This window comes from Bos taurus, chromosome 10 (assembly GCF_002263795.3).
Source record: "Bos taurus isolate L1 Dominette 01449 registration number 42190680 breed Hereford chromosome 10, ARS-UCD2.0, whole genome shotgun sequence".
Taxonomy (NCBI): Eukaryota; Metazoa; Chordata; class Mammalia; order Artiodactyla; family Bovidae; genus Bos; species Bos taurus.
This window is the reverse complement of record NC_037337.1, coordinates 57,994,738-58,008,708: the sequence shown is the minus strand read 5'-3', so window position 1 is coordinate 58,008,708 and position 13,971 is coordinate 57,994,738. Positions and strand designations below refer to the sequence as shown.

The 13,971-nt window shown below is 38.8% G+C and overlaps 1 protein-coding gene across 5 annotated transcripts in view; it reads right to left on the bottom strand.

Moving 5' to 3' along the window:
* Positions 1–13,971, bottom strand: part of MYO5A (myosin VA) — a 205,627-nt gene that overhangs the window by 45,833 nt on the left and 145,823 nt on the right. For all 5 annotated transcript variants that reach the window (XM_005211877.4, XM_005211879.4, XM_024998029.2 and 2 more), the window contains exons 23-25: positions 11,736–11,829; positions 9,476–9,624; positions 4,433–4,546 (exon numbers count right to left, since the gene is read on the bottom strand). In XM_005211877.4, the coding sequence (XP_005211934.1) occupies positions 4,433–4,546; positions 9,476–9,624; positions 11,736–11,829 (357 nt within the window). The remainder of the gene's footprint in view (positions 1–4,432; positions 4,547–9,475; positions 9,625–11,735; positions 11,830–13,971) is intronic.

Here is a 13,971-nt window from a genome sequence, read left to right as displayed (position 1 = left end):
TGCCCTCAATCCCTCCAAGCATCAGAGTCTTTTCCAGTGAGTCAACTCTTCGCATGACATGACCAAAGTACTGGAGTTTCAGCTTTAGCATCATTCCTTCCAAAGAAATCCCAGGGCTGATCTCCTTCAGAATGGACTGGTTGGATCTCCTTGCAGTCCAAGGGACTCTCAAGAGTCTTCTCCAACACCACAGTTCAAAAGCATCAATTCTTCGGTGCTCAGCCTTCTTCACAGTCCAACTCTCACATCCATACATGGCCACAGGAAAAACCACAGCCTTGACTAGACGAACCTTTTTTGGCAAAGTAATGTCTCTGCTTTTGAATATGCTATCTAGGTTGTTCATAACTTTCCTTCCAAGGAGTAAGCGTCTTTTAATTTCATGGCTGCAGTCACCATCTGTAGTGATTTTGGAGCCCAGAAAAATAAAGTCTGACACTGTTTCCACTGTTTCCCCATCTATTTCCCATGAAGTGATGGGACCGGATGCCATGATCTTCGTTTTCTGAATGTTGAGCTTTAAGCCAACTGTTTCACTCTCCACTTTCACTTTCATCAAGAGGCTTTTGAGTTCCTCTTCACTTTTTGCCATAAGGGTGGTGTCATCTGCATATCTGAGGTTATTGATATTTCTCCTGGCAATCTTGATTCCAGCTTGTGTTTCTTCCAGTCCAGCATTTCTCATGATGTACTCTGCATATAAGTTAAATAAACAGGGTGACAATATACAGCCTTGACAAACTCCTTTTCCTATTTGGAACCAGTCTGTTGTTCCATGTCCAGTTCTAACTGTTGCTTCCTGACCTGCATACAAATTACTCAAGAGGCAGATCAGGTGGTCTGGTATTCCCATCTCTTTCAGAATTTTCCACAGTTTATTGTGATCCACACAGTCCAAGGCTTTGGCATAGTCAATAAAGCAGAAATAGATGTTTTTCTGGAACTCTCTTGCTTTTTCTATGATCCAGCGGATGTTGGTAATTTGATCTGTGGTTCCTCTGAGTTTTCTAAAACCAGCTTGAACATCAGGAAGTTCACGGTTCACATATTGCTGAAGCCTGGCTTGGAGAATTTTGAGCATTACTTTACTAGCGTGTGAGATGAGTGCAATTGCGTGGTAGTTTGAGCATTCTTTGGCATTGCCTTTCTTTGGGATTGGGATGAAAACTGACCTTTTTCAGTCCTGTGGCCACTGCTGGGTTTTCCAAATTTGCTGGCATATTGAGTACAGCACTTTCACAGAATCATCTTTCAGGATTTGGAATAGCTCAACTGAAATTTCATCACCTCCACTAGCTTTGAGACATAATGATTAGTAACTAAGAGTGCTCCAAATGGTGCCCATTCTTATCTCTAATGACATGTATAATCAAAGAGATATTGTCCTCCCCATACCACATGAGCAAGGAGGATGACTGGACCATCTAGCTCAGGAAAGTGTCTAGGGTTTTGTTTTTGCTTTCTTTCCTTTGTAAGGACTTCGTCATCTAGGGCTTTTCCAAGAAAGTGAAGCTTTAAAAACTAATCTAAAAAATAACAACAGTCTCTCGTTAGAGGAAAATCAGGAAAATAACAGAATTTCTTCACAAAATTACCATGACAGGCCTGGCAGTCATCCAGGAATTATTGCTAACAGTAGCTGAGAAAGTTACAGTGATGCTTTCCCTGGATTTGACAAGTGTGAGGAAGCTTGAGAGCAGAAGCAGAACTGAGATAATTAGTCAATGGTTACTAAGAAAGGTGCATGACACAGCAGGGAAAGCAATGGTTCCCAAAAGTGTTACGTGGTCTTTGTAACCCCAGACCACAAAGACGCTGGAAGTGTAGGAGGGTTGTAAGGCAAGCAGAGCTGGCAGGTGAGTTCTCCACAAACAGCAGTGGAGGTGCCACTGTGACTTGTGAACAGCAAATCACACGTCTGTGATTTGTGACTAAAGAGACATTAATCCTTTATTTTTACATCAAATTTTGCTATTAATACATGACTGAGGTCAGAATTCTGTGTTTCAAAACAATCTATTTTAATTTAAAAATCAATTCATAAGCAAGAGTGATCCCCTTACTGCCCTGGCCCCTGGATTCTAAAGGAGTTACTTGGGAATAGTACATACAGGAGTTGAAAGTTTTCCTTTAGTTTGTAAGAGGTGATTTGTAAACCTGGCCATTATAGAGGAAGTAGCAGGAAGAAATGCAAACCTGAAGGTGGTAAGTAACTTGAAGAGCAAAGTGACAGCCATAGCCTTCGATTGCCATGTCTCCTGCCCAACTTCCCTTTGATGATCAATCTCTCTTTTCCTATTATCAGTTGTACAGATTCCCATCTTTCTGATCCTGGCCACACCCAGTCTGTTTATTAGACTGGGTTTAAAGCCTGTTTATTGGAGCAAAAACCTTTATTTATTGAACACTTATTATGTATCTAACACTGTTGCAAGTGTGTAAAAATTAACTCACTTAATCTTCAAAACATCACTATAAAGTAAGATAATAATAGCAGTGCCACTTTATAGAGGAGGAAACTGAAATGCAGAGAGACTGAGGATAAGGTTATGAACTCAGTCCTAACGAGGAGAGTGACTGTAGTCTGCCCCATGATGAAGACAGCACTAACCAAAGCCAGCCACGTCTCAGATGCACGCACTCAGTCACAAGCAACAAGCATGACTAGTTCAGTCAATACCCTTCCTCGTTTCTGAGAGGAGACTTCCTGTGTATGACCTACTGCTGGTGGTCATACATGACTACCATGTGACAGACAGTATCAATACCCCAAGATCTGTTGGTGATTCCTGAAGCACAATTCATTCTTCATTTTTCAAAAAAGATGAAAACTGTACCAAATCCCACTGTTCAGTTCAGTTCAGTTCAGTCATTTGACATAAAACAAGTGAGAATGAGAAATGAAAAAGGTTACCTCTCCCCTCAAATCTGTAAGAATTTGGAGAAAACACCTTTATATCCACTAAAGGCTCAGAAGCTGTAATTTTGAAATCTTCAAAGTCTAACTCTGGGGTAATCTCCAAAGACAGCTACCAACGATCACCCAACAAAAATAACTTTCTTCCCATTAAGAGATGGAGTCCATTCCCCTCCTTGAATCTGGGCTGGCCTCATACTTTGCTTTGACCATGAAATGTGGCAGAACTGCTACCATGCCAGTTCTGGGCCTGGCTCTAACAGCCTGACATCTTTTGCCCTTGCACTCCTAGAACCCACTCACTGTATTATTGAAGAGAGAAGCAACATGGAGAAACCCAAGGAGGAGACCTTCTCACCCCAGCTGAATGCAGGGAGATACTCCAACCCACACCATAAGGGACAGAAGTACCACCCAGTCAAAACCCAAAGAACTGTGAGCAATAATAAATTGCTGTAGTTTGAAACCACTAAAGTCAGGGATGGTTTGTTGCACAACAGATAACTTGAACAACCTCTGCTATTACATACTGGCCATATTGCTGTATCAGTGTTCCCAGACTAATGTTATCCGTTTATCTGTAGGTAGAAAGGGGACTGGAGAACTCCAGTGTAGAACCCCTGAGTGGGAGGAGGTGAAGTGTGGAGCTCTGAACAGACAAGCCTCAATTAGAATACTGGCTCTGCCATTTACAAGCTGTGACCTTGGACCAGTTACTTGGCCCCCTTGAATGTATGAGTCCAACTATATGACATTCCAACAATGTGACACTTTCTTTAAAATGAGCAGAATGAGATGGAGAAACTTTTCATTCCCAAGTAGAACTAAGAAAGGAAAGAATCATTCAATTTTTTTCAGCTCTTCTGCCAGAAGCAGTCTATTTCTGACTTGGCCATTTTCTCAGAATATGAGATAAAAATAGAAAATAATGTGCCTGAATTACCCATTACAGAAACTAATATCATATTTGAAGAAGATATGAGAATTGGTTTGGGAACAATCTAACTTAAAGTCACTGTACTCTTGGAGTTACAGTAATATGTCATTTTGATTTCAAACCATGTAACACAAAACACTAAGACAGATTCATAAGCTGTTTTCCATGCATACAAACTGTCACCAAACAGGCAGCAATTCTGCTAAACTCTAGGGCATTGGTGTTTATATTACAATATTCTAGGATAAAAGCTTACTTTTCAAAAAATGACCTCAGTCTAAAATAAATTCATGATGGGCTATATTTTTTACATACAGAACATGTTAAGGTATAAAAGGGAATTACAAAAGGGAAAATCTGGTCCTCAAAATCACATTAAAAATTGAAATATTGATTGACAAAAATATGTAATAGGTATGTATATACACAGCTAATTAAGCACCTTCAAGTCATTTATAAAGAATATAGAACAAATGTTACATTTATGAACCAATGGGGTCCTCCCTGCAATGGAAATGTTCTCTGTTAATAACAGGATGGGCACATCTTACTTTTATTGATAGGTGTCTAAAATATACCTCTGTCCTTGATGGAATATCTTCAGTTTCTGCAATTTCAGAGCTAAAGGTGTATTCAGACTCATTGCTGCTGTGGGTAGAGTCTGTTCTCTTGTGTCCAGGTTTAGGCACATTCTGCAACACAAATAAGCAGCTACAGTTAACACAACATAATTAAACAATTGAACTTGGCATAGTTAAGACAGCATCCACCTTAACTTGGTTCTAATATTCACGACCTAATGCTCTCATGCCCAAACAATCTATTCCATGTTGTCTTAACAAACTCTTACAAGGGTCACCTCCTGAGCAGAAAGAGGCACCAGGAGGGTGTGACAAGTACAGTTGCAAAACTAAACACTCAGATAAAAATCATCTCTGATTAACGGCAGATCCCCTCTTAAAGTTGTGAGTGGCTAGTCACACGAGGTGAAGCATAAGTATGATGACTTCCATATTATAATCAAACAAAATCACTCCAAAAGTCCACAGGATATATTCAATGACAGCATAATCATTTTACTGCACCATATTAATAGGTCATGGGAGGGGGTTTTCACACAGGCAATTACAGCTTCTGTCAGTTTTATGCATGGAACTGAAGCTCTGGAGTCAGCAGTGGCAAGGATGAGTGTGCAGAACAGGAAGCTGCTCTGGGAAGATCCTTGGGTTATTAATTCAGGGAGCCCAGGTGATAGTGTCATGACATGTGGTAACTAATGAACTAGTATTCAGCAAGCCTGTGGGGAATAGAAAAGTTAGGTATTTGCAGTCCCTTCCTTTCTGGAGAAGTGGTTAAAGAATGACTTGAAGGAAGAGGAAATAAAAAGGTGGGGTTTGGGCCCCTCGCTCCGAGGGTGCCCCCAGCAGAAGAGGTGGAGAGGTTCAGTGGCCTGGATCTTCTAGGGTTACAAATCCTGAGAGTTTCAAAAAGGCCTCTGAAAGCTTTGTGATCTGTCCAATTTCCTTTACTCCTTCCAAGGTGCAGGAAAAGAGCCAGAAGCCACAAAGAGCTTTTTGCCTCGTTCCTTCCAACATCCAGGCTTAGACAAAGCAGACCCATCTGTGAGACCACAGGGAAACAAGCCCTCAGGAGTAGTTGGTGTCTCAAGCCAGACCACTTGGATTGTTCTATGTTTATTAGTAATTTTGGCCTGCAATTTTCTTTGTGTGTGTGTGTGTGTGTGTGTGTGTGTGTGTGTGATTTCTTTGTCTGATTTTGGTATCAATGTGATGCCTCACAGAATGAGTTTGGAAGCTTTCTGGAATAGATTGAGCATAGGTGTTAACTTTTATTAAAATGTTTGACAGAATTCACCTGCAAAGCCATCTGGCCCTGGACTTTTGTTGGAAGTGTGTGGACTGCTGATTCAATTCCATTATTGATATTTGACCTGTTCATATTTTCTGTTTCTTCCTGATTCAGTATTGGGAGATTGTATGTTTCTAGGAATTTGTTTATTTCTTCTAGATTGCTCATTTTATTGGCATGTAATTGTCTAGTAGCCTCTTATGATCCTGTGTATTTCTGTGGTATAACTACTCTTTCACTTCCGATTTATTAATCTGGGCTCTCTCTTTTTGTCTTGATGATTATGGCTAATAGTTTACCAATTTTGTTTATCTTCTCACAGGACCAGCTCTTTAGCTTTGCGCATCTTTTTAACTGATTCTTAGTGTCTATTTCATTTCCATTCCAATCTTTTTTTTCTCCTACTAATGTTGAATTTTGTTTGTTCTTCTTTTTTGACAATACTTCCTTTAGGTATAAGGCTAGACTGCTTATTTATTTGCCATTAAAATTCCCTTCTTGAACTGTTTTTGCTACATTCCACAGATGATAATCATTGTGTTTCCACTTTCATTTATCTCCAGGTATTTTCAAAATTTCCTCTTTGGTTTCTTCAGTGACCCACTGGTTGTTTAATAGTGTATGCTTAGCTCCATGTATTGTTTTTTCAGGTTTTTTCTTGTAGTTGATTTCTATTCTCATAGCATTGTGGTGGAAAAAGATGACTGATATGATTTCAATCTTCTGGATGCTCTGTCCTTTGATGTAAGTGGGGTATTAAAGTCTCTTACTATTATTAAAGTCCCTTACTATTATTGCGTTACTGTCAATCTCTCTCTTTACGTTTGTCAATATTTTCTGTATGCATTCAGATGCACCTACGATGGGTGAACATATACTTACCACTATTATATCCTCTTGTTGCACTGATCCTTTTGTTATTATGTAATGTCCTTTTTTGTCTCTTGTTACTGTCTTTGTCTTAAAGTCTATTTTGTCTGACTCTTGACATCCCAGCTCTCTTTTCATTTCCATGGAATATTTTTTTTCCATTCTCTCCCTTTTAGTCTACGTGTGTCTTTATAACTGAAGTGACTCTCTCACAGGTGTGTGTGTGTCTTTATGTCTTGTTTTCATTATCCATTCTGCCACTCTATGTCTTTTGATTAGAGCACTTAGTCTAATACATTGAAAGTAATTATTGATAGGTATGTACATATTGCCATTTTGTTAGTTGTTTTCTGGTTGCTGTAGCTCCTTTTTGTTCCTTTCTTTCTTCCCTTGTGATTTGATGACTATCTTTACTATTATATTTAGATTACTCTCCTTTTATATATGTGTATATCTATAATATGTTTGTGGTTATGACAAGGATCATATAAGCAACAATAAAGGAGGTTCAATCATATACATATACATACATACACACACATATATAATTATTTAAATATGATCTCAAGTTCAAAACATTATAACAACCATGCATTCTTAGTTCCTCTTCCACTATTAGTGTTTTTGTCATCATATTTTACATCTTTTTGTTCTGTGTATCCTTTAATCTTCTACCCATTTTGTTGAGGTTTGTTTTTTATATCTTTAGTTGCATGAAATAATTTCTGCTAGTCTTCAGTTCAGTTCAGTCACTCAGTCGTGTCCAACTCTTTGCAACCCCATGAATTGCAGCACACCAGGCTTTCCTGTCCATCACCAACTCCCAGAGCTTGCTCAAACTCATGTCCATTGAATTGGTGATACCATCCAACCATCTCATCCTTTGTCATCTCCTTCTCCTCCTACCTCAATCTTTCCCAGCATCAGGGTCTTTTCTAATGAGTCAGTTCTTCACATCAGGCAGCCAAAGTATTAGAGCTTCAGCATTAGTCCTTCCAATAAATATTCAGGACTGATTTCCTTTAGGATTGACTGGTTTGATCTCCTTGCAGTCCAAGGGACTCTCAAGAGTCTTCTCCAACACCACAGCTCAAAAGCATCAATTCTTTGGTGCTCAGCTTTCTTTATGGTCCAACTCGCACATCCATACAGGACTACTGGAAAAACCATAGCTTTGACTAGACAGACCTTTGTGGACAAAGTACTGTTTCTACTTTTTAATATGCTGTCTAGGTTTGTCACAACTTTTCTTCCAAGTAGCAAGCATTTTTTAATTTCATGGCTGCAGTCACTATCTGCAGTGATTTTGGGGCCCAAGAAAGTAAAGTCTGTCACTGGTTCCATCGTTTCCCCATCTATTTGCCATGAAGTGATGGGACCAGATGTCATGATCTCAGTTTTTTGAATCTGAGTTTTAAGCCACTTTTTCACTATTCTCTTTCACTTTCATCAAGAGGCTCTTTAGTTCTTCGCTTTCTGACATAAAGGTGGTGTCATCTGCATGTCTGAGGTTATTGATATTTCTCCTGGCAATCTTGATTCTAGCTTGTGCTTCACCCAGCCCAGCATTTCACATGATTTACTCTACATAGAAGTTAAATAAGCCAGGTGACAATACAGCCTTGACATATTCCTTTCCCAATACCAGTCTGTTGTTCCATGTCCAGTTCTAACTGTTGCTTCTTGACTGACATACAGATTTCTCAGGAGGCAGGTCAGGTGGTCTGGTATTCCTCTCTCTTGAACAATTTCCACAGTTGGTTGTGATCCACACAAAGTTTTTAGTGTAGTCAATGAAGCAGAAGTAGATGCTTTTCTGGAATTCTCTTGCTTTTTCTATGATCCAGCAGATGTTGGCAACTTGATCTCTGGTTCCCCTGTCTTTTCTAAATCCAGCTTGAACATCTGGAAATTCTTGGTTCAGGTGCTGTTGAAGTCTAGCTTGGGAGAATTTTGAGCATTACTTTGCTAGCATGTGAGATGAGTGTAATTGTCTGGTAGTTTGAACATTCTTTGGCATTTGCCTTTCTTTGGGATTGGACAGAAAACTGACCTTTTCCAGTCCTGTGGCCACTACTGAGTTTTCCAAATTTGCTGGCATATTGAGTGCAGCAGTTTAACAGCACTTTAACACTGCTAGTCTTCAGGTCATTCTTATACAGAATTGCTCCGTAAAGTTATAATTTTGGTATGCCTGTGGGAAGAGTTGAGCACAGGGTCCTCCTCTTCTGCCATCTTGACCACACCCATCCAAATTATCTTGTGTTTTACAGCAAATATTTCAGGGCATTTCTGGTCATTTGTGCCATTAGGTTACATTTAAGGCTGACGGTTGCAGGAACAAGATTGTCAGGGAACTCTGTTTCCTGATATCAGAATAAGTAGACCAGGGATGGTGTGCAGCACTATCAAAAGTACAAAAAGTACTTGGCCAGATGCAGAAGAGTCCATGAAATAGGTAAGACAATTTGTTACAAATAGCAGATGAATCTTCTTTGTTTAGGAATATGCCTTTGGAATTACAAAAACTACTGAGAAAATACTTGACCTTACAAATATTTGCTTTATAAGCAAATTTTACATTAAGTCATTCAGTACATAAACAAAGTCCAGCAATGCTGACTTATAGTCTAGTCTTCAAAGTGTTTGAATTTATAAAACTATGTATGAATACAGTGATGTGATTCCTGGGATTTGCTTTAAGACAATCGAATCCATTGGATGGAGTGTGATATAGGTTAGAATGGGAGATAGAAATGTGATGACTGTTTTGGAATTGAGTGATGAGTACATGGAGTACATGGGGGTTTATGCTACTATTCTATTTAGTTTTGCACACGTTTAAATTTTTTTATAAAAATGGGCAAAAGTATTTGGCTCACCACCATCAAAGTCATCTCTTCCTTGAGGTCATCATAGCGTTCTTCCAAGCGACTAAACTCATTCAGAAGGTTCTGATATCTCAGCCTTTCATCGTTAAGATCGAGTTCCAGTTGTTTTGTTTCTTCTACTAACTTCTTCTCCATAGTCTCTGAAAGAAGAGAGAGATAAAAACATACCAAAGACGGCTTCACAAAATGCAAGAATAAATACATGGGCACTGGCTTACAGTCTTTGGGAGGGGTTCTACTTTTAGCAGCACTATGATCTATGAAGAGTATCTTAGTGGAGGCAGGGAAAGAGAAAATATCATGGCCAAAGAATAAAATAATTTACTAAAAACAACAATCATCTATTGTATTCTTCCATGAACAGAACTGGTTTATTCATTGGTTACAGCACATCCTTGATAACTTCCACTAGTCAGCATTTAGTAACTAGAAGTACATACTTTTTATTCCATTAGTATTCTGTTTCAGGCTACTCATAAAATTCTTTTGTTGAAAAAGTTAGAGACATTCCTCAGGCCCCTAGGGGAACAGTGACTTCTCAGAAGACCTAGCTGTCCTGCTCTCCAGAGTCTCTCTACTCATCTCTCAGTCCCTGGCTTCTGTCTTACAATTTCCCAATACTGCGAATGCCCTTGTCCTGTTACTCCTTCCATTCTACTCAGGTAAATTGCCACACCTGGTCCTCTGTTGTCACCATTCCTATGTGCTGCTGGGGACTTGACTTTTCCATTTACTCACCTCACTCTACCCTCTCTATCCGCTAGTGGCTGGCATGTAGATAGGACATCATTTGGAGAGTGGAGACTAGCCCTTGATTGCAGATCAAAGTATCAATAAAAAAGCCTTAAATCTCAGCCATGTGCTTTCTCTCAATGAGCTGAGCCAGCCACATTTATAAATACTGGGCTTCCTACCTCATATTTTGTGCCCATATCTTAATCTGTCCTGCCTGCTTCATTGCTCACCATCTCTGTCAGCCCCACGAGGCCAAGGACTTCCAAGTGTCCTGTCATGACTGCCTCCACAGTGTTCCCCTGTCCTGGAGATTTAATAATTTGCAAATAAATGAGTGAAAGGATTTTTTTCTCTATATAACATTCTATAAATTGCCTTTTATTCTCACAAGTTTGTGGAAGCTGCCCAAGGCTACCAACAAATTTTCCCTAGGCAAATCCACTGCTATTTGTTTTGTTCTCTTTAGTATCAAATAACATTTCCTTTTTCCTAAAAGAGTTCTCATCATTCTGGATTTTTCCACTATATTCTGCATCCTAGCAACCTTCTTTCTACATCTTCAATGACTGTTTTCTCTTTCTGTCTTAACTTTCTTTTATGACTCTTTTTCTTCACCTTATCTCTTTTCTATGATTATCCTATAAATTCCAGACTTTATTATCTTTTCTATACAGTATTCCCTTTAATTGGGAAGAAGGGTATGGTGTGGGGAAAACCCCTGAGGGTTCTCTCTTTAATCTCAATTTGCTTTCAGATCACCTCTATCTGGAGACCCTAGCTAACATCCAAATTTTAATTGATTTGCCTCATAAACAGAGACTTGTTTTCCTCAATTTCCTCATTACTAATAACATATTATTGTTTTGATAACTCATTGCAACACTTTAGAAAGTTTTTGCTCCTCTTTTGAATACCATATCAAAAATGATAATAATCTGTTAATTCTTTTCATATATTTTCACTCTAACCTACCTCTTCCTTTTTATTTCTACCACCAATTGCTGTAGTTTGATATACATCGTCTTATCTCATGTTTAAGTATATGTGGATTTCTTGTAAATTATAATCATTTTAATTTATCTTACCAACAGCAAATAAATGTCTACCTCTAGTTAGTGTCTTTTTTTTTTTAAGATGGTAAAAAGTGAGTGATCTTAGGAAATTAGTATTCATTCATTTAGCAAAATCAATAATATACACAGATACATATACTCCTATAATATACATATTAGCTCAAGAATTTGTCTTAAATCAAGAGGACTCCTATAAGCTATAAATCATACATACAATTATTTTTTTAAGTTATATATGATATTGACTAAGCATGAATTCATATTTGTACTTAGGGAGATACGATTTACAAATTCACCAACTAATTCAACCAAATATTTAGAGTGCCTGCCTCTGGAACTCTGAAACCTTTTTGATGCCAGCCTAAATACGCAAAGTTATAACTTTTAAACCCTTGGTCTCAGGTTGTTTGGAGTGCAGTAGGCTGGCCCCACATGAGCCTTACCTGTCATCTCCTTAGCCTGCTCCACGATACGGTGATTGAGGACCTCTTTTTCCTGCTTCAGCAAAGTATTTTCTTCCTTCAGATTTGACACCAGCTATAAAATGAAACAATAAACTGATATGGCTGCAACAGACAGAGGAAACCCGATACTGAATACGAAACACACAGTAGTCACTCCTTACTGCCATGTCTCACTGTCTCACTTCTTTGCTGAGTTATATTCAGTCATCCTTTAAACTTGGTTCAAGCATTACCCCCCAGAAAGCTTTCCCAGAAACTCGTCCAATTATATGTCTCTCCATTGGACTGCTACAGAACCCTGTAAATGCCTCCTTATACCCCTTATAAATGATTTACTTTTACTTCCCTGATTGACTAGAAATTACTGGAGGACAAAGATGATTTGCTGTTGTTGTTTTACTTTGTACCTTGAGCATTAACCAATTGCCTGACACCTAGAAAGCATTTGCTCTTAAAGTAATATAACACCTTTTCACCCCAAAAGCCTAACACAATGCTTATGTGGACCCAAGATACAACAGAAAGATTACAGAGGACAAGAAAAGTATGAAATTCGCTGAAGACCTTCCAAAGCTCCCTGTTCTCTGTCTTGAGAATTTTACTTTCATCTCCCTTTAAGAGTTTTGCAAGGTTGTAAACTTTTATTCCACATTTAAGCATTGGCCTTACAACTATGTGACTATAATGTCATAGAACTTTACACTCAAAACAATTAAAATGGTAAATTTAAAGTCACATATAAGCATATTTTACCACAATAAAAAAAAAATGTTGACCTTTTAACTTTCTGGTTTCTGGTTAGATAAGGATTCTCAGGAAGCAAAAATCAAAACCAAAGGTAACTTTGCAAAGTTGATAATTTATATAGTTTAGCTTTGTAATAGAATGTGTGCTGAAGTGAAACCTGAATAAATGACATGTGAATTCCTTTCTCTAAATGTAAGTTCATAGAATTCTTAAAGGAACAGCTTTAATAATAAAAAGAATGTATGAAGAGTTCAGCGATGGAGACAATGGGCTGTGACGAAGGATCCCTGAAGAACAGAGAACTGAAGTTACAGCACTGAGCCACGGCAGACATCAGGCCAGGAGGTGCTCTTTCTGATTGTCCAGTCTCTTCCTTCTGTCCTGAGAAGGTCTGCTCTCAGTACAAAGGCTTGGTTCTTTGGGTGCTCTTGAGAGAAGCCACTCTTTGTCAGGGCTATGCAACCAATCACCTGTGGTGCTTTTTCAAAATAAATGTGTCTGACCCACACTCCCAGAGCTTGGGCAGGTATCTTTTTAAAAACTCTCCAGCCAATTCTGATACACATTCCTGGTTAAGAAGCACAGTTCTCTGGACCTTCTAGGCTCCTTGATCAGGCTGACTGGCAATGCAGCTTTCCTGACCACAAGGCTGGCTCTCCCAGGGAAATGTTTTCATTCTTACCACACTCCATCTAAAAGACTTAATGGTAGTGCCTATAGATATCCCTGTGAAAGCTGCAGATAATAAAACAAGAAGAAAGGAGAAATCTGAATATGTTTGGGTATACTATTCTATCTAACTAGAAAGGTATGAATTTGACTATGAAAAGGAAAAGAGAATACCCCTATCAAGTTAATACTCTATAGTTTCTAAGGAATTTTGGAAGCTTTCAGGGACTCAGGAAATGGGGAAAAAAGAGACTGAGAAAGAGAGAAAATGAGAAAGACAGATCCTAAACTTCAAAAGTATCTCATTGGATATATATTCAATAGAACAAGCTTGCCATGTCAAAGTAACGTATATTAATGGTGGTTTAGTTGCTAAGTTGTGTCTAACTCTTGTGACCTCAGGGGCTGTAGCCCGCTAAGTTCCTCTCTCCATATGATTTTCCAGGCAAGAACACTGAAGAGTACTGAATCCTTCTCCAGGGGATGTTCTCGACCCAGGCATTGAACCCAGGTCTCCTGCACTGCAGGCAGATTCTTTATGGACTAGGCTACCAGGCAAACTGTTTCCAGACACAGAGTCAAGATCTGTTGAAGATATAGATGGGTTTATTTTAATCAGGATCCTGAATATCATGGAAGGATTGCAATCTTATTAGTGACACTATCCTACCTGAACTGTCTAAGCTCCTTCAGAGGTTCTTACTGCATAAGCTCCTGTGGAGGTTCAGAAGTAGTTACAGCCAACAGAGTCAACTCTGTTTTCATTTAAAGATGGTAATACTAGTAGGATCTCTAAAAA